The sequence below is a fragment of the Pteronotus mesoamericanus genome, unplaced genomic scaffold, assembly GCF_021234165.1.
Source record: "Pteronotus mesoamericanus isolate MK-2021 breed Mesoamerican mustached bat unplaced genomic scaffold, CSHL_Meso_final contig_181, whole genome shotgun sequence".
In the NCBI taxonomy this organism is placed as follows: domain Eukaryota; kingdom Metazoa; phylum Chordata; class Mammalia; order Chiroptera; family Mormoopidae; genus Pteronotus; species Pteronotus mesoamericanus.
Window position 1 is genome coordinate 8415906 of NW_026555077.1, and position 21115 is coordinate 8437020.

The following is a 21115-nucleotide window of genomic DNA, read 5'->3' on the forward strand; positions in this document are numbered from 1 at the left end:
TTCACAGCAGAGGACTACTATAAATTGCCTTGTATGAAACTGAATAGTAACTATGGTTTGAATTAAAGTATTAATAAAATCTAAATCTGTGCATTCAAGATTTTAATTTAGTGTAATGCCAGAACAGTTTCTTGTATTTAGTTTGACAAGTGTTATGTGAGAAGCGTGTCTTCTTAAATTAGGACATACATATGTATATAATTCCATTTACAGAATCTATTAAAACCTGTTAAGTATACTTAATATCAGATATTTTTCTCTAAACAAGCTGCTTAGTTTTATTGTAAACATGGTTAAATTTGTGTATTAAAGTTGATTAAATTGCAAATGCTAGTCTGAAGAAAGGTGTAGGTAGGATTTCAAAGTAGCCATGTTAAGTCATAATTACAAAAAAAAATAAACCCAAACCCCTTCAACCCCACAAAGTACAAAACTAGAGTGCTGCATGCATTGTAGGAATATCAGATGGCTGAAGTTTAGTCCCAAGTGTGAAATTTCCTGCTTCCTCATATAGAGTTGACACCTAAGCCCAAGATTGGCATTGGAGTGCTAATGCCAGTCCCATAATTTTGGAGGAGAAAATTAGTATTTTAATTTTTTTATTCTTTGTTCTGAATGCTGACAAAAGTGTGATGTGCCTGTATGTTGCCCTCTATTTAAAATTTTTCACTTTTATGAGGAATTACACCATTGAATATAGTTTTCGTAAGTTCAGAAGATTACTAGGAAGGTGGGTAGATGTGGCATCCAACATTGGCCAAATTTTTTGCAATAAGTGGTGAACACAATACAACATACAGATGATGTATTCTAGAATTGTACACTTGAAACCTATATGATTTTATTAACCAATGTCACCCCAATAAATTCAATAAAGAAAATAAAAAAATTATCTTGCATTTTTAGGTACTTTGAAAATAAATACCATTATTTTTCCAATTCTGTTTTTATTTAAATGCAAACTTGTCAAGTTTATAGTTTTATATAATTCCATGTTTTGTAATAATTTTAAAGGTTTTAAATTATTTTCAATATTTTCAGTTATAAATTGTTTATTAAATTTTAATAAATTTAATATTAATAAATTTAAATTTAATAACTAAATTTTCAGAAATTTTGAAGCCAAACTCCATCAAAGGATTATTCTACAGGAATTTGGTTGGACCTGAGTTGCAGGTTCAGTTTCCCTGCTAATTGTGGACCTTTCTGCTTTCTCACTCTTACTATGAGGAGGCTTACTGGTTTTTAAAACTCTTCCTTGTTGATGGTTTACCTGACTTCGAAAAATGATAAAAAGGATAAGGTATTTTATGGCAAACTGATAAATTAAACTTTCTGAAAAACAGCTATTTCTATTTTGTATTTTAAATTGGCCATCCTCAATATTTAATCAAACAGTTAATTAAAAAATAGTCTCAAATGGGGGAAAAAACCTTGAAGATTCTATTTTAGAAGATCTCTAAGTTTGTTTCCAGTCTAAAAAAAAAATGTTTCAGTTTAAAAAAGTTAAGAATTTAGTTTCTGAATCCCATTCACTTTCTTTATCCTTTCTGCTATTCATGTTTATTACTTCCCATAGTTTAGTTTATTATTCATTCACCCTTTCCTCCCCATCTCCTCCCTATATACCTACCTTCCTTTCTTTTTGTCAACAACATTTCTTAGGTGCTATTTGCCAGGCAAAGGTGCCTGGTGCAAAGTTAATAGGTGTAAAAGCCATGGGTTCTGTTTTCAGTTATCTAGCAATAGTTTGAAAGTGATACTTCCTCAAATTTTTGATAGTGGCAGACATACTGTACTTTGGAACAGTGGCAGTGGATGGTGGAGATTTAGGAAAGGGAGGGAGTAAGATAGATTAGTCAGGTGATGGGCCTAAACTGAGTTTTGGGAAAGGAGTCATAGTTGGCCAAGGAAAAAGCAGCAGATGGGATTCCAGGGAGAAAAAATAGCATACGTATGCCAAGAAAGCTACAAAGATGAGGGTCTTACGGACCTTAAATTAAGTTACCTTAATATTTTAAGCAGAAGAACAGGAACTAAAGATGGTCATTCTCAAGTTTAATTGTTAACTAAAAAAAAATCCATTAAAAGTTTAATAATTTTTACAGAAATTTGGTTGATTTAATTGTATATTTACTGTATTAATCATCAGGATACTACACTTAGCAGAATCAAGATGGAAGTGAAGAGCAAAAGTCATGGTCGATATGGAGCATGTACTCCCTTAATCACATTAATTTGTAAAGTTATTTGTACCCATGGTTTACTTCCTTATTTCCTGCGTCATTGTATTGCTTGTGATACCAACCTTAGTGCCTTGAACAAAGTGTGTATCCTGGAAATTTTGTTGGTATGCATTGAAAAGATGTATGTTGAAGAAAGATAAATATTGAAAACTCTGACATAAGAGATATTAAAAGTAGCTTAAAAGCTTAGTTGAAGAGTAGTCATAAGACAACCCAATGACAACTAGTATGCAAATAATAGATGTAATGACCTTAGGAATTTGTAGAGGGAGAGGCCCCCCAACCAGGTGATCAGGTTGGCTTTATGGCATGGGTGGTTTTCAAACCTATCAAGTGTCTTGATGGTGAAAAGGAAGGAAATGCTTTGACTATGGGTAAACAATCTAGATTAAAAACTATTTTGAAAGGTGTATTCAGAATTAACTGAGCAAATCAGTGTGACAGAATCTGAAAATTGGATTAAATATATTCAAAGTTAGACCTGTTTGGGTTTTTTTTCCCTAGTTTTACTTTTTGACACATTTTGGAAACTTTTTCCATCTACCACCACCTCTCCAACTCCCCCAGCCCCTCCTGCCCCCGTTGTAATTTCCCTACTGTTACAATAGAGGTATTGCATTTGTTGTGATAATTATAGTGAGATAATACTATGTGCACTTATGGGGAAATTTTTAAATCAGCAGTTTAGAGACCTGCCTTTTTCAACTCAAAACCCCAAGTGTTTTCTTTGTCTTATATATAAAATGATCTCTAGGATTTGTTCCAGTTTTACACATTTTTATGGTGTAGAGTGAAATTAAGGACGATTAGTCTAATGGAGGTTGGCAAGCTGAATAGAGGGTGAGAAATCAGCTACGAGATTTTTGCAGAAGTTTAGAAAGAGGTTAGGGCAGAGGGAATGAAAGGAATGAGGGAGTATTAAGATATTTCAGAGAAGGAGTCAATAAAATAGTGAGAGAATTTATACCACTTTATAATGAAGTACCTTTTATATTAACAGAGCTATATGTTACCCAAACTTAAAATAAATAATGCTCCAGAGGATTTTTGGTTTTAAAACCTACTAGAGACTGAGTTAATTTCATTTATGTGTGTATATATATCTGCATGCACACTCGTACACATGTAGTAAGCGTGGTTCAAATAAAATCTGTTATTTCATAGTGGATGTGATTTTTTTTTCTTTTACCATTTTACATTAATGTATTTCATTGTTATTGTAAATCACCAATTGAAGGATATATGTATAATTTATACTTAACCAGTATATTGGTCTAGAAGGTTTTTTAGGAGACTAATAATAGAGTAGAGGCTTCTTTAATATATATGGCTATATAAAACATTATTAATGTTAACAGATGTTGAACTTTAATCCCCTAGAATGATTGTTTGGTAGCAGCAGGAGATTTATTAAGCCTGAATTGTGTGAAATTGTGTGTGCATAAGCTGCTCCTTAGATTGTAAAAACACTATTGAAAACTGTTAAAAAGTTTTAGCTATAATTGGCAGAGAAGTATTAACTGTGCTGAAAGAGGTATGTGTTTATGATTGGCCCATGTGCCTTAACCTTTTTATCATTTATCTTCTTGTATTAATGTCACTGAATTACTAATTCATGAGCTGGGGTGGGGTGGAAGTGTGAAGGCACCATTTAAATGTGTAGCAAATTTATTCTTATCGCTAGAGACATAAAAAAAGTCATTTTGTGTTATCTGTAAAATGGAAAGGACATTTTAAAATTTCATTTACTGTAATCCACTTCACTACCAGTAAAACACCTAGATTATTACTACCATAATATAATGCTCTGATTAAAAATTTGTAATCTTCTCCATTCTTTTGCCTTATGTGTAAAATTGATAGAAAAGTTTAGCCTTTGTGTATTTTAACGTGATAATTATTAATTGTAGCTTAGAAATATCATATGGTATGTTACAGCATGACTGTTCAATTTTAAGAATCATTAGATTGCAGACAATAAAAATATTTGTTGTAATAATAACAAAGTATTTTGATTGGGGAGAGCCTACAGAGAGAGAATTGGAAAGCTGTAGAAATACTTTTGTTCTAAAAGAAATGTGTGCATTTATAGTGACCTCGTAATTTTTTGGAATAAAATTGGTGATTTTGGCCTTGTAGAATGTTTAGATTTATAGAGCAATTCAACAAATTAGAATTCAGCAGTTTCCTGTTGAATACAATGTGGAACTGGGATATATCCAGTTTTTCATATGGGTGAGTAGCAGTGGCGACAGAAACTTCAGGAGTTTGAAGTCACTTTTACCAACAGCTATTTAAAACTATCATACTAATGGTAGAAGACCTCAGGGAGTCTTATCCAAACCTCATTACTTCTCAGTCTCCCATTACTGACTGTTTTGATTGGTTTTACATTCTCTCCTGCCAAACAAAGTAGTAAGATAGGTTACTGTGGTGATGTCCTTTGTTTTCTTTTCTGGAGTTTCTCCCCAAACACTCTAAGTTCTACATATGGATCTGTTATACACGTACTGAAACACTAATTTGTTTTGGTCAGAGTAATGCTGCTTTGTTTTATTTTTCTCATTTCAGCATGGATAATTTACCTTTATATTAGCATTTAAATTAATTTCTTAACAGACTAAAGTTGGTTTGATTATTTTGGCATGACATTGATAGTTACTGGTCAGTTCATTACTTGACTGAACTGCATTCAGTTCTCTTTATCTTGTGCCTGTTCATCTATAGCAGAGGTTGGCAAACTGTGGCTGGTTGGCTGTTGGTGTAGTAAAGTTTATGGGCACACAGCCATGCCCATTCACTACCTATTGTCTACGGTGAGTTTTGTGCTACAGTGGCAGAGTTATATAGTTGTGACAGAGACTGTATGGTCCTTGAAACCTAAAATATTTACTCCCTGGTTCGTTACAGAAAAAGTTTACTGATCCCTGCTGTATAATATCAGTCTACATAATTCTTGTTTTTAATCTTTCCAAACATGATGGAATACTATAGATAGATTTTAGCTTAAGTGATCCAAAGAGTCACTAGTTATTATCATTGGTAGTTGCTAACTACAGTTTTTTGCTTTTCTTGATACGTGCAATTGCAACATGAGATGCATCTTCCTCAGTTTTCTGAACTGGAAAATTTTAATATATTGTTGAAATATTGCAAAAAATATATTAGTCTTTTACCAAATAAAAGAGTCTTGGCAAGTAATTCAACCTTTTACTCAGTTTTTCTCAACTTTTTAATAACCTTTCTTTTTATTAAACATCACTGTTTTATTACTACATTAATGTTATTTGAAATTTTAATAGAGGTTATAAAATTATATTTTAAACTTGAAAATTCCTTTTCTAAAAGCCATGTACCTTCTCTATTCCATGGTTGAGTAGTTAAGAAGTAACACGTAAAACTTGATATATTTTAATTTTTAAATAAACTATTGTTTTTAACAACCATTCAAAATGACTCAGTTCATAATTGTTTCTTAGAGTTGTGTCCATGAGTATTTCTCTTGCTCTCCCCATCTGAGCCTTCTAATGCTCTTTAGAGAAGTCAGACACTCCAACGACACAGAATCTGAGTAACACTGAAAGTAGAGTCTGTTCTGTTCGTTCACTAAGACTACAACTTTTATTTCTAATGTTAATTTTCAGAAATAATTGATATAATTCCTCTTCTCTACAACTCAGTGAAATGCTGTTTTGCTTGTAGATGCAAATATATATGTAGATGGTATGGAATAGAGGCCTTGATGGAGACCTGGCTAAAGCACAGGAATTTGCTCCTTTTGGAAGAAGACTCAGATGTCATCTTGCTTTTGATCACGTGTAGTTTTCCACAAAGCATAGTGAAATTTGTGAGCTTTATGAGTCTCAGGTTATTATATTATGGCCACCAATGTAATATATTATAAATAGGTTTCAAAAAATGTTTTTGATTTAGCAACTTCTTTAGATTTAATTTTAAAAATGGAATTATGAGAATAATTACTAGGATGTTTTGATAGAAGAGATAAGCCCGTAGTGAGACATTTTTCAGTAGCCCCTGAAAACCTTCCTTAAAATTATTAAAGATGGAATCAGAACCATAAATCTCAAATTGGAATAATTGTGAAAGTAATAGAATAGTAGATTTATTGTGTATTTCTACTCTCGTTTACAGTTGTTGAACTTGAGACATAGATGTTTTTGAGTTGTACAACCCTCAAAGTGTTTGGTTAAGCCAGTATTCTAGTGTGCTCCTGATTTCAGTCTTGATCCCTTTTCATCAAGATGATATTGGTTGATCTAGGTATACATTTCAAGGGAAACAGAGGTCCAGAAACTACTTTTATTTCTCTTTTCTCATTATTTTGGTACCAAATACATTTATTACCATTAAGTTTTTGGGAGTTTAGCAGTTATTCATATTTTGGGTCTTAGTAATTTCCTTGGGTATTTAATTCTTAGATTATGAACTTTTTGAAGGTGGCAGTTATACCTTAATTTGTTTTATAACTCTTTAGTACCTAACACAGGACTAATTAATAAATCAGGTAAAAATATATAACACTCATCAGAACTTAATGAAAAAAATACCTAGAATGCAATCACTGCGTATTCATTGACTTAAACTGACATACATGCAATTACATGAGTAGTGTTACTGTTATCTACTTTATTTTAGAAGTTAGAATTGCAAGTTTATTTATTTTTAATTTTTATTTTATTGATTTTTAGGAACTGGGGAGAGAGGAACATAGATATGTTGTTTCTACTTATTGATGCATTCATTGGTTGATTCTTACGTGTGCCCTGAACAGGGATTGAACCGACAACCTCGGGGTATCAGGATGATGCTCCAACCAACTCTGCTACCTGGCCAGGGCTAGAATCACAAGTTTAGATAACATTATTTATATATTGACATCGTTTGCAAATAAGTTGTATCATTTATTGATAACAAAAGGCAATGTGCTATATACTTAAAATTTTCTTTAAATTCTTACGGTATATTTTTAATTTTTCATATTTTAAGGTCATTTAGCATATTTTACTGAGATTATCTCATTATTTCTAAGGAACCTCTGATGGTCATATTGATGATCTAATATATACAAACAGGTCCTGGGCCATTATTATTTCATTTAGTTATATGTATAAATCAAGAGGGAATCTGAATATTGATTCAGAGAATGTCTACTAACAACGATGTGTGAAAAAAGGGTTCAGTGCAGTGAGCAAAACATGAGATTGAATCTTATGAACAACATTGGATTTTTTTCTTTTCTGTATGCCTGACCAATGATTAGTTCAGTGATTAGATGAAATCAACGGTAATATAAAAGTTCTTGGCTTAATAAAGCATCTTTTTCATTCACATAATCACAAGAAGCGTGTGTACAGTACAGTGAGACATGTTGAGAGAGACCACATTCACATGCTTTTATAATTTGTAAATTAAATTTTATGTTCGGGAAAAAAGCAATATATAGAGAGTTCAGTATCATCCAAATGAAAAAGAAGTCCATCCCAGTTTTGGGCATCCAGTGAGGGGTCTTGGAACATGTCCCTCTGTGGATAAGGGAGGTAGACTGCTTTAATTAGCTTTTATTGAAATTCATGTTCTGCCACCTGCTAATGATGCTATTTTTCCCTTACTGAACCTTGTATTTCTGACCTTTGTAATATTGACCTCATAAGGATTAGTGATATGTTCTAATACAGTATTTCACACATAATAGGCACTTAGGAAATATTTCTAGCCGTAGTATCCATAATTTGTATTCAACTCAAAAAAATTGCATGGGAAACCTGGACTACAAGTAAGTCAAGGGGCAATACGTCTTAAAGTTGGAGAGGGCTGCCATTTAAAAATGGAAAAAAAGGAACTTCTATATTGTAGGTATGTTAAAAATTTAACAATAAATACAAAGTATTTTAAACAAATAGAATTATGATTTTTTTTTTGTAGAAAAGATGGAGAAGCCATCAAATTGTCATGATAGGTAATATTTTGAATTGGGCATGTAGATTTAATTTTTTTCTTTTGAAACTTCATTTGCAAGTTTATGTTCCATCATAAAATGTTCCCTATATTGGTTTGAAAATGACAGCCATTTGTTTTTATTATTTCAACTAGAAGGATTTTAATGAAGAGAGTCGCAGACTGCCCTGCGCTGTGCCTCTGGTGTCCACAGCTACAAGCCTCTTTTGCATGCTCAGCATGACTCCTAGATAGATATTACTGCGGATAGCAGATGTGGTTTACTAGGAGCATTCGTGAGCTCTTCTCTTTTCTCCTCCTCCACTAAGCCCTTTAGCAGGAGAGTTTCTTCGTTTACAATGAAGAAATTTCAATAAAGGGTAACATCAGTGATGAATGTCAAGGGGATTTTGGCATAACTAGTTTCATTAAACTACTCTAGACTTGTTACCGGTGTCTGCAGAAATGAAACGGAGAAAGAGGGTGGCCACTAGTGTTTGGTCACGTGGTTTTAGAATCTCCCCCCCCCCCCCCCCCCCCATCCCCAGCCCATATCCTATTGTCGTGAGGGAAAGAAAAGAAACTCGGACTCTAAGAACTTTGAATGCCTGGAGCTGAAAAAGACTTTCTGATTAGGGCTAGCAAAGGTTTTACAGGGACAGAAAGTAAACTCCCAAGGGTGTTGATGTTTTCCTCTGTTAACAAGAAGGGAAAATTCTGACCTGTAAGGACTGCACATGCGATATTTCTGAAGAATGAACACCCTGAATGAGGTTTAGCTAAATTGAAATGCAGTTAATTTATTTTCCACTTTCTGTTGCATGGAGGCAGAGTGGGATTGGTGTCCTTTTTTGTTGTTTTTGTTTTGGTAAAATACAGAAAAGCAGATTTTTTTTTTTTGCTGGTAAATTTTGTCCCATAATGATTACAACTTTATAGCACATGAACATCAGAAAGACTGATTTACAGCTATCTTTAACTTTTATTTAGCATTGACATACATTTAGGGCATAGACTTTTAGGTTTACCCAAAGCACTGACATTTAATTTTACACAGCATTCTTGCATAATTAACAGGGAGGAGGGGTGACTTTCATAGGTCTCACGCTTGGATGGCTCCCTGTTCTCCTCATGTTTATGGGTATTTTATTCACAGCAGTTCAGTGTCTTAGTAGAAATCAAAGATAAAGCTTTATATATGAATCTTTACAGTGGCTTTCCTCTTAATAGAATATCAACTTAGTTAACCAGTTTCAGGCAATTCTAAATTATATTATCCTCTTACTAATTTGAAGCATATTATCTTCTACTTTCAGTGATGCCTATCAACAAATGGTTTTAACTTTTTTATTTTTTGCTAAACAGTCATTATTACATGTAAGATTATATGTGATTTCCTGGTAATGCTGCATAAATACATGACAGTGGTGTTTTCCTAATTTTGCCCACAATTTAAGGCATGGATGTTTACTGCAGCTAATAAATACAGAATGGGGCAAAAGCAGGTTCATAGTTGTTCATATGGAAAATATGTAAAGTAATTAATAATACAAGATTAAACTTTTGTGTACTCAGAACTGTAAACCCACTTTTGCCCAGCCTTGCGTAAGCAGCTCTGAAAGTCTGGAAGACTGCAGCTAACTGTGCAGTGTTAGTGTAGAAAACATTGAGGCTGTAAGGATGTGAACAGTGCTGAGGCATATTCCTGGAAGTCACTGTTCCATTGTTCTCCTTTGGAAGTTTTAGTAGTAATGATGCATTGACTTGTGGCAATGATGCATTAATTGACTTTTTACATGACAGAGTAGTAAGATACTTAGACCTTAAAAAAAAAAAAAAATCTGGCCATAGGTTTGGTAGACAATGGCATGTGGTTTATAAAAATAAAATTAGGGTGATATTGTTTTGAGTCTTCTTATTTGAAGGATAAGAATAAAATATAGGAAGAGTTTGTACATTAGAAGGGGATTTATATTTATAAATCATATAAATCATTTTTATGATTTATATATGTATAAATCATATTTATAGTTTAAGTAGAAATGTTCTGTTTTTATTAAGAAATGAACTATGCCCTGGCCAGGTGACTTATTTAGTTGGAGTGTTGTCCCATGCACCAAAAACCTGTGGGTTCCTTTCCCAGTCAGGGCATATACCTAGGGTCGTGGGTTCCTGGTCAGGGCATGTACAGGAGGCAACTGATTGATGTTTGTCTCTCACATTGATGCTTGTCTGTCTTTCTCTCCCTTCCTCTCTCAGTCAACAGACATGTCTTTGGGTTAGGATTAAAAAAAAAGAGAGAAAAGTGAACAGTCACTGAGCATTAGGAGGGGTTTCATCTGTGTACTGTGTCTTTACACTCCCAAGTCCTCTCGGAGGTTCTTGCGGGAAAGGTTTTCTAAAAATCTGAAGACAAACTGGTGGTTAATAGGGGACTCGGTTAATTTTTTTTCTGTCGTTGAAAAATATTTAATAGCCCTTTTCTGATTTTGTTTCTTGTTTTGTTTTGCGTTGTGAGAAGGTTTCACTGAACTTCATTCTGCAGGTATTTGCAGTTAGAAGGGAGAGTGTTACCTACATCTATGCCTGTGAATGTCCTTTGGCTTGAGTTTGATTTAGGAGCACTGTTTTCTTGGGATTAGTTTCACCGTATTTCATTGTTTATTCGTTGTGTCCTTTGCTGATTGTGGTTTGCTAAGTATTTCAGTTTTCATTAACATTTTAAAGTGGAGAGTTTTTAATTTGACTCACATCAGTAAAGTCTTTTGACTTAGTTTTCAAACTTGCACTTAAAACTTGAGCTTTTGAAATAACTTTATTTGATTAGGTTGTAGAATGAGAAAAATAAATTAGGTATTCTTTTTACTTAGTGCACAGAGTGATGGACAGACTTCAGCTTTAATTGTGTAGGAGAAGCCATGATTTTATTACATTCCAGAAGTTGTTTCTGTTTGTTAAAACAATCTTATACTGTCTCATAAGTGACTACAGCATACTTTTAAAATTGTGTTTCATATTCAAACTTTAAGAATACACTGAAATTTTAGTATAGTTAAAATCTGTTCATGTAATACTCTGCCCTGGCCAAAGACCACAAAAAAAAAAAAAAAAAAAAAAAAAAAGTCTTGGTTGTGTGGTTTCCTCCTCCTCTTCCCTCACCAACAGAGGCTTTCCTATCTTGGCAGCTGTTTCCTACAAGGCAGTCATCAGTCCCTGATTTCTTCCTTCCCCTTCTTCCCACAAACAAGGACTCTTTCAAAGAGCAGATGACTGCAGACAGACTGATCTTGGATTGCTCTAAGAAAGTAGAAATGTGTTCAAGAGTGGTGCATGTGGGCAAGCAGCCTCTGTGCATTAGTTCATTGAAATGAAAATACTCATTACAGCCAAAACTTGGACAGTCAGAACTCTTGGCTTGAATCAGGAACATTCCAAAGGCTCACTTAATTTTACTGGTAGTAATGAATGTACCTCATTCACACATTAAAATTATTCTGCTTGCTTCATCAGATCATTGAACAATCTATAGGGTATAAGAAATTGTTCATTGATGAGCCTTTTCGATGTGACAGGCCATGAAATTGTCTTACTTCTCTTTACGCTTTCCGTAAAAGAGCTTGCAGTTTTAAGGCAGGGACTTTGCCACAGCAGTTGTAAACTGCTGGTTTACTTTTGGGTTTTGTCTTTTTAATAGTCTTTGGGAGCTCAGAGTGAAAATGGATAGGGAGAGCTAGCCAGTTCTTCAGGGTTGTGTGCCATGTGTCTTTATCACATTAATTTTTGATGTATCATTCTTCTTTTTTATACTTTTGGCAGCCAGAAAAGGAAATGTACCCTTTCCTTTGTTTTTGTTTTATTTCTTTGGACAGAGAAGCAACTGAGGTGTTCTTAGAGCTGGGTAATATGAGTTCTGGCTTTCCTCATTATGATACCTAGTTGTCTTCAAAGATCTCAGAAAAAGCTAAGGAAAAAAAGCTGATTAATGGTTGCAGAGGCAGACATGGGGAAATAGTTTCATCTTAAACTTTAGGCATGCTAAAATAAAGTTCTTAGTGTAGAAATACCCTGCTAGTTTAATCTGTGATTTTATGGATCTTTTTATTTAAACACTAGCTGTAGCTTCAGGTTAATTTTTTTACATTCTTTTTTGGTGTATTTGTTGGACCCTTAAGGGCTGGTCAAAATTATAACGTGGCTCAGGGTTTTATATTTTTACCACCTCTCCCATTTTTTTTTAATAGAGATGCAACTTTGGGGGTAAAAATAATCATTTTCTGGGGCTTTCATTTGGGTTCAGTGGTTGGATCAATCTACTCAAAGATGTAGGGTTGATCTTACTAAGTTATACCTTGCTGTAAGGAAAACCAATATATGAAAATCTTTACAATGAAGTAGTTAAGAGACTTCATTAAACTGCTTCCTCTATGAATAATAGTAATCAGAGAAATAACAGTTTATGTGATGTTTGGAAATGTGGAGTTTTTGAAATGTGGTCATTATATAAAGTACAACCATGTGTTAAAAAATTGTGCACCCTTCTGTAGCCAAATAAACAGTCTCATTATATATCTATCTTGCAAGGTAACATGATAAAATTGTACACAATGTTGCTGTTACCATTACTAGAAACAAACAAAAACAGTGTATGTATTTATAAAAGTTTGTAGTGTTAACATGTATTAAAGCTAGTATAGGGGACCCTTGAACATTGTGGAGGTTGGGGTGTTAGACCTACGCAGTAGAAAAATTGTGTGTAACTTTTGACTCCCCGCAAAAGTTAAAGTTCTCCCTTGGTATCTCTGGGGATTGGTTCCAGGTCACCCCCTAATCCCATCCCATGTGGATACCAAAATCACAGATGCTCAAGTCTCCTATGTAAAATGATGTAGAACAATGCATACAGTTGGCCCTTTGCATCTGCAGACCCCCAATGGTGAATCAAAAACAGTACTGGTTTTGTGGATTCTAAGTGGAATCTCAGAGTTAAAACCTACCTTGTTCAACGGTCTACTGTAATTTAATAAAAAGGCTAATATTTGGCCTAGAGCAGCAGATGAATTATTCTAGAATGATGTTCTAATCTTTTCAAAGAAAAATTTATCATTAGGAATTTAAGTGTTAGGTAAAGTCCTATGTTGTCTATACATGCTTTTTGGGTTTTGATCATTTTTAAGATGTGAGGTTCAGCTATTCATCGTATAGGTGCAGCTTCCATATTGGATATAGAATCAAAATGTATAGTTTAAAAATATATACACTCAGAGGGAAGGAAGAAGGGAATGAAAGCAAGTTATTGTTAATATTATGTTTGCATTTTTTGTAATGTACCGGGACCATAGAGTAAATGATGGATTTGTTTGTTTTTCAGATATGAGGATCAATGATGCAGACTGTTGGGTTCGATGAAGCTGGGCATTTATAACTAGATTCATTAAGGAATACAAAGAAAATATTTAAAGGGATCAATAATGGTGTCTTCTGGTTGCAGAATGCGAAGTCTGTGGTTTATCATTATAATCAGCTTCTTACCGAACACAGAAGGTAAGATGCAATTTAAATTTTATTTTTCACATCCAGGAGACTGAAACTGTGCAACCTTATTTATAAAGAAGTGACTGGAGAGTATTATTTTATTATTTTAGAAATAGGTGTTAAAATGATTTTATGAATATTGAATTATTTTCATTACATAGCTATGTATTATAGAAAGTGCTAGAAGTGTGTTTATGTTTTATATAAAATTTTAAATATAATTGTAAATGATCCTTAGAGAAATAAATGAAAGCTTTGTTTTGGTTTAGTATTTCACATTTATTGACTAAATTTGTTCTAGTAAAATTGCCACATATTTTATGGTAATTCTTTCACTTTGCCTTTAGATTTGTCTCCTTCTTATGTGTGGTCATAGTTCTAAAACTACTAAATAAAATTTTACACACCCTGTGGAAACATTTTTTATAGTGCTTCCATTTTAATGTTACCTATATCTTTTTGATGACTCATCTGATTTTTAAAGAATTATATACACTTTTGAGCTGTAATGAAATAATCAGAACCATCACTATCAATTACTATATGCATTTCCTGGTATCCATTATTTCTGTAGATACGTTTTTTCCTTGTGAAAATAAAACCCTTCCAGGTGCTGTTTACAGAGCAGGTCAGAAGTTAATATGGAGCTAAGATGCTGCTTGATAGTGGTAGTTGTATTCAGCATGAAAATATATTAATCTTGTAAAGTCTGTAAAGAATACAAAGTCTCTGATAAATACATGTAAAATATAATGGATAATTTTGGCCCTCATTAAATATTTTTGAAGAAAATGTTTTAGAATGTTATAGTTGACTTCATATGTATTTTTATTTTCTTAAAGATTTTATTTATTTATTTTTAGACAGAGGGGAAAGGAGGGAGAGAGGGAGAGAAACATCAACGTGTGATGCCTCTTGTGCGCCCCCTCCGGGGACCTGGCATGCAACCCAGGCATCTGCCCTGACTGGGAATTGAACCAGCGACCTTTTGGTTTGCAGGCTGGCACTCAATCCACTGAGCCACACTAGCCAGGGCTCATATGTATTTTTAAGTGATCACATTTATACCTATTAATAAAGTGATAGGTGGAGAAAAAGACGCATACTGTTGCCTACTTGATAGAAGCAAGCTTATTATTCCAATGTCTTCATAATAAGCTTCAACATGTTAACATTTTAATTTGGCGAAAGAATTTCATTTGAATTGTTTGTTCCAAGATTGTTTTATTATTTCTCCTTGCCTTCAAAATTTCCTACTTTCAAAGGTTCACATAATAATACAATTCAAATAAAAAACACATTTAGGAATATTTTTTAATCAAAATTTTTATAATCAGAAAGTAAATAATGTTCACTTGTATTTAAATCATGCATGGAAGTTACAAATAGGTTAATATTTTGTTTTCAGGAGATATTGCTGTTTGCATCAGAAATGAAAGATACATGAAATCTAACATTAAAATGTAATATGTCTGAGTGAAGACTACTGTAATGATAAGCAATGAGCAGAAACTGAGCTCAATAATAAGAATCTCTGGCTTGAATCGTTAAAAAAATCTTGAGTGTATTCTATAATTTTATGTCTGTTTTTTGAGGGGGTGGAGGTGAAACTAACTGAATTCCTGCTGTTATATTTGAATTATTTTATACATTTAGGAAAGATTCCAGGTGTGGACCAATGGCTCATTAGTCCACATAATGAAAAATTTTTCAATCAAGATAGAGACCACTTTGCTGGCACAGTAGCTTAACTCAGCAGGGTGATAGCAAACAAGAGACTTTTTCATGAGGTACTGCAGTTTTATTTCAAGTGTCACCTGTCAGGTCAGGATTCATATCTGCTGTTAAGAGAAATTTCATTTTTGGTGCATCAGGCCAGGGGGCATTGCTTTTGAAGCATTTCCCTCCTACGGGTAGAAAGAACCTGGGACAAACACACACTGCTCATTGTGGGAGTGTACACAGCTAATGCACGCTGTTAGAACGTTGATCCAGCGTCACATGGTTTTGTCATAGAAAAGTTTTACATGACATGATAGTATCTATAATGCCAGATAGAAGATAATACCCTGTGAACATCTATAGAGAAAATTAATCGAAGTCATGTATGAGAGCACAGGAAAGAGAAAATGAATTTAACGATTCAACCATTAAATGATTGTTACTTTTTGTACCAGTACTTAGATCCTTACAGGTAAACTCAGACAAGTTTTCCTGGGTGGTTTCCTCCTCCTTCCTCGTTTTACTGAGTGAGCGACTGAATCAAGCCAGGTTACTTAGGATTCAAAAATATACAAGGCACTGTTTTTGCTCTTGAGCTCCTTGTCTTGTGTGCAGGGATGGAAACCTCAAACACCTGTTGGGACCAAGCAGGCTGCGGGCCACTGGAGGTCTGCAGCAGGCAGGAAAGTGTTTGCTGTGGGGAACCATGAGCGCCATTTATTTTAGCCTGATTTTGCCAGTTTTCTGGCTTTGCAATACAAAGATAATAGATTTTTAAGTAATAGTAACTGATCTAGTTTAAACAGCAAAACAATACAAGCCTTTGCATTCAGCTGTGAACCATGCCTGCCTTTTTAGAGTTTTCATTTTCCCTGTTTATAGTAGTGTTTTACCTTAGTATACGATTTTAAAGGTGTAGTGTAATTTTGGATTTATATTACTTCTATACATATGACAGGTGAATTTGTACATTTGCAAGGACTTAGGTGTTCTGTGTTCAGATGAACATTATAAATATTGTTTTGTGTATATATACGAGTAAATCACTAAACATTTTATGTTTTATGTATAAAGGTCTAATTGTTAATATTAGCTCATCTCGCCCTCTGTTTCAGTTAGTATTTAAGAATCAAGTCTTACCCATTAAAATTTACTTGTTTTTGAAAAATAGGGACAATGCTCTACTTATTCTTCAAGTCCATTCTCCCTCTGTATTTTTGAAAATTATGTTTAGAATTTCCAAATAAAAAATGATTATGAAAAACTAAACTTCAGAATACTTTGTACGTTTTTCTTAGAATTGATTTTATTTCTAGAGAACTAACCTCAAGGCCTTCAGAAATCAGTTTTGTTGAGAAACTGGTGTGTTTTGATTTTTTTGACTGATTTCTGTAAGCATAGTAACCCACAGTGGAATTGTGCATCAGTAAGTAGGAAAGTAAATTGAATTTTTGTGTCCTAGAGAATTAAATTATGGTATATAATGGAGCCCTGGAAAGTATAAGTCAGACATATGAAGGCTTGCTCAAGTGACAAGTTACAAATAATAGCAGTTCTTCAGCAAAGTTAGTAATATGGATTTCAGGTTAAATTTTTTATGCGGCATGGATGTAATTGGATTTCTTTAGTCAAATTTTTAGTCAATTAACTCAAATTTCATTTTTGCTCATCCTTATTTCAAAGCAAAATATTATTCCAGGTATAAATGCCAGATATGCCAGATAGAGCTATACATATTTATTTTATATACATCAAGACAATTTTAGAACATAGTTGTAGAAATAGTATTGTCCTAGTTTTTAATGTAGTTTTAAATTATTTAAGCACAGTTTACAATGCCTTTTATGTAAATGATATCTTACTAAAAAAGAATGTTGTGAGGTCTTTTTGCTACTTGTGTGGCAGGGAAAAAGTAGATCTAGGGGTTAAATGTGAATTAGAAAGACTTTTTGGCATATAAAGATTTCCTTCAGAGTGGTCTTTAATTTAGTGGGAGGAATAGGTTTGTTCTCCAGTGTTAAACTTAAGAAAGATTAAAATAATTCAGACCTATATTCATGTATCTTTTTTCCATCATTCTTTTATTAACACACATGCAATGAATGTATAAGATTTATATTACACACACATTCAGTATGCACGGTATGTCGGCATGTGTTTCATAGGGATCTTTTTATTTTTTCTTTTGGGTTCAGTGATGTGCTTAAGTTGCTTAAGTTCTATATCCATCACATAAATAGCATAAATCTTGGAACAGGGTCATGGTTTTAGTCAATGGAGAGGGGACGATAAACAGTCATAGTAACAAGGTGTTAAGTGCCATCATGATGCTATTCCAGAGGTACTGAGGTGAAAGGTATTTGAGTTGTGTGGATGTATGTCAAGAAGTAATGATGCTTTAGCTTACTCTCAATAGGAGCTGCATAAGCTAGTTAAAGAGAGTGCTGAACATGATTGTGGAGGAAAAAAAAAATCAATGGAGAGAAAACAGCATGGATATGAAATAAACTATGACAGTGGTTCTCAAACTGTAGGAGCAGCGGAATCACCTAGAAGGTCTGGGGTAGGGCCTAAGCATTTACATTTCTGACAAATTTCTGGGCGACACTGGTTTTGCTCAGCAACACACTTAGGAAGCAGTGTTGTATTGTACGAATGAATGTGGGTGGATGAGGTGAGGTATTAGGGGTGCATGGGTGTGATATAAAGTAATTTAAAAAAATTTCTTTTTGGAAAGAATGTGGTTTAATTCATTGTGATTCAGAGGTTGTAACCAGGTGTGTATGGGGAGTTACTATCTGTGATTTTTTCATTTGGCTCTTTATACTCTTTTGAAGCTCCTTGGGTATAATTCTAGGCTTTAAAAAGGAATTATTTTGTTATTATTTTCTGACAGTGTACTAAGAAAGAAAAAAAAAAAACAAAATTGAAAACTGTCTCCAGATTGGAAAAAACAGAACATATTTCCTGTTAAGGGGAAGTGTGACATTTTTCGAACCCCAAAACCCTTGCTTCCAATTTGTCTCTTTTCATTGTGATAACCTTGTTCTTTTTCTTGTTGGGAATAACTACATGGCTATTGCTATGATAATGCTGAATTAACTTACTGTAGGGATTTTAGATTTCCCAGTTTAGCAAAATTGACTATTTTTGTTCATTTCAGTATAGTTGATTATTCGAAAGCTAGGAGGTAAATTTTCAGCAAGGTGCATGGGGATTTTGGCTGTATGACTCCTATTAAACTTAATGGAAGTTACAACTCCCATTAAATTAATAGGAAATACACAGAATATCTGTGTTTGCTTGTAGCAAATGTAACCCTATTTTTTAAATTCACAAATTATTTAAATTAACATTTGATTAAACCAATGTATTTTTAAAAAATGATTTTCTTTATATTTTTAGTGCAGACCAATGTGATTTTACTCCTTACGAGAATACCTAATTATATTGCTTGTTAGGACACTTTAAATATTCCTTATTGTATTATATGAGTGTAATGTAATTTGATTGCAGCAGCTTTCTTCTGCATAGGTTGTGATGTATATACGAGATTCAGTTTTAAAAATAAATATTAATTTCATTTATAAATTATATGACATTGCTTATCTTGTAAATGCCAGCTGCCTTGTAGTGTTAAGACCAGGATTCAAAAGCAAGGTATGCTTGTTCTGAATGTGACTCAAATTGAAAAAAAATAACACTAAATAGGATACACCAGCATTTTTTTAAAAGGTTAATATGGGGTATACTTTGGCCATCTTATTTATCGACATTCAGTGTCAAAATCTGCTACATTTCATATAAGATTAAAGTGCCTGATTGTCAGTTTTCTCCTTTACATTTTTCTTCCCACGTTGTTCTTTTTCATTCTCTTGTGCTTCTTTTCAGCATTTGAAAAGGTTTGTTTATTCACAATCTCTGTGATTCATCAATAGACCTATGATTGGTGGTAAGGTGTTATAAACCACTGTGCCATATACAACAGTCACCCAGTAGCCCTCAATAACATTGTATTGCTTGACTGTTAAATTTTTGCAAACCTTTATTTTCTGACAGAAAAGACTAATCAAATGTTTAATAAATAAATATGTTACTATGAGAAAAAAATTTGCTAAAAGAGGATAATAATTTGTCCATACGAGAGGAAATTTTTGAAATACCGATTTTATATCTGTATTTGGCATTTATCACAGTCGTATTTTGAAAGAATCGCTAGTATAATAAAGGCCACTTAATTAAAAGCGCAGGAAGCACATAAAACACTTTAATTTTGCTAAGTGATAATTGTGTTAAATATTCACTGAGTGCTTTCAGTTTTGATGAATCTCTTAATTTTTTGACTTCATACACATTTTATCTTTTTCTGTGAGCTATATATTTAGGTTGTGGTATTAGAGAATAAGATAATACAAATGATTGAGCACATCTGAGTATTAATGTTGAACTGGTATGTCTCGAAGAACCGATTTATCTGCCACATTACTAGGGAGTGTCTTACTGAAACATATGCTTGGTACCCCATGGTACTCTTTATTTTCTTTTCACCTTCAGCATGACAGAGAATGACATATGACAGCCGTGCAGTCTACATGTATTAGACATCAGTGTGGATTAGTGAATATCTCATGACATCTTTCAACCCTGTTCTTGAACTCCTTTTGTCAACTTGACAGAAGTGATTCCAGGAGAATACCTAGCCCCAGCCCTGGGATCTTTTGGCTAAAATGTAAGGCTGAGAAGGGAATTCCATATCAGAGCTTCAGGAAGCAAAAACATTTATAATCCCTCCTTATCAGCATGGGACTCTACTGTGTTTGACTTTTATGTCTGCCATTATTTTTGCTTTGAAGGCTTATTTTTCTTGAAAGTTTTTTTCTGCTATTTAATATTGAATGTAGTACATTCTCATAAGAGAAGATTAATAAGAAAAATTGAGGTAAGAATTTTAAATTGTTCATAATTCTAGGACCTTGATATAACCATGACACATTTCCTTTTTGTTTCTAACACACACACTTGGTATTATGGATAAAATACAGTTATGATGTATAAAACAGAGTTAGGTTTTTCATCTTGATATGTTTGTATATTCTGATTTTTCACTATATTATCATAGCTAGTATTATGCCATTATATACATAGACAATGGATTTTAATAGCTGTGTTGTAATTTATCATGTACATGTCAAAAAATGATTTGATCTTCTACTTTTTGGCCATTTGAACTTAGGTAATTTCATTCAAGTATATGTAAAATAAATATGTTATAAATCTTCCCCTTTTTATCTGGTTATTTCCTGAGACTAGAATTCTGGAATTCTGATTAATTATATCGGGCACATGGATGGATTCAACTGGTTTTTCTGAAGAGTTATATCAATGATCATTTTGATTGCTAGTGTGTGAAAGTACCAATCTACACACTTTACAAGCATTGACTTAAAATTTTTAAAAGGATTACACTTTCATATGTGAAGTGGGGGTCTGATTATAAATTAAATTTGTAACTTGGACAAAAACAATTTTTGGGTTTATTTAATGGCCAATTGTAATTTTGATGTTTTTTTGTTAACTACCTTCACCAGTTTTTGTTTATGTTGTTACAGCTTTTTAAAAAAACTCTTTAATGATATCCTTAGGTCATTTTTATTATGAAA

The 21115-nt window shown here is 33.3% G+C and overlaps 1 protein-coding gene across 3 annotated transcripts in view; it reads left to right on the forward strand.

Annotated features, from left to right (window-relative positions):
• Nucleotides 1-21115, forward strand: part of ADGRL2 (adhesion G protein-coupled receptor L2) — a 486253-nt gene that overhangs the window by 331077 nt on the left and 134061 nt on the right. For all 3 annotated transcript variants that reach the window (XM_054566900.1, XM_054566899.1, XM_054566901.1), the window contains one exon: nt 13570-13742. In XM_054566900.1, coding sequence (XP_054422875.1) covers nt 13670-13742 — 73 coding nt within the window. In that variant the 5' untranslated portion in view covers nt 13570-13669. The remainder of the gene's footprint in view (nt 1-13569; nt 13743-21115) is intronic.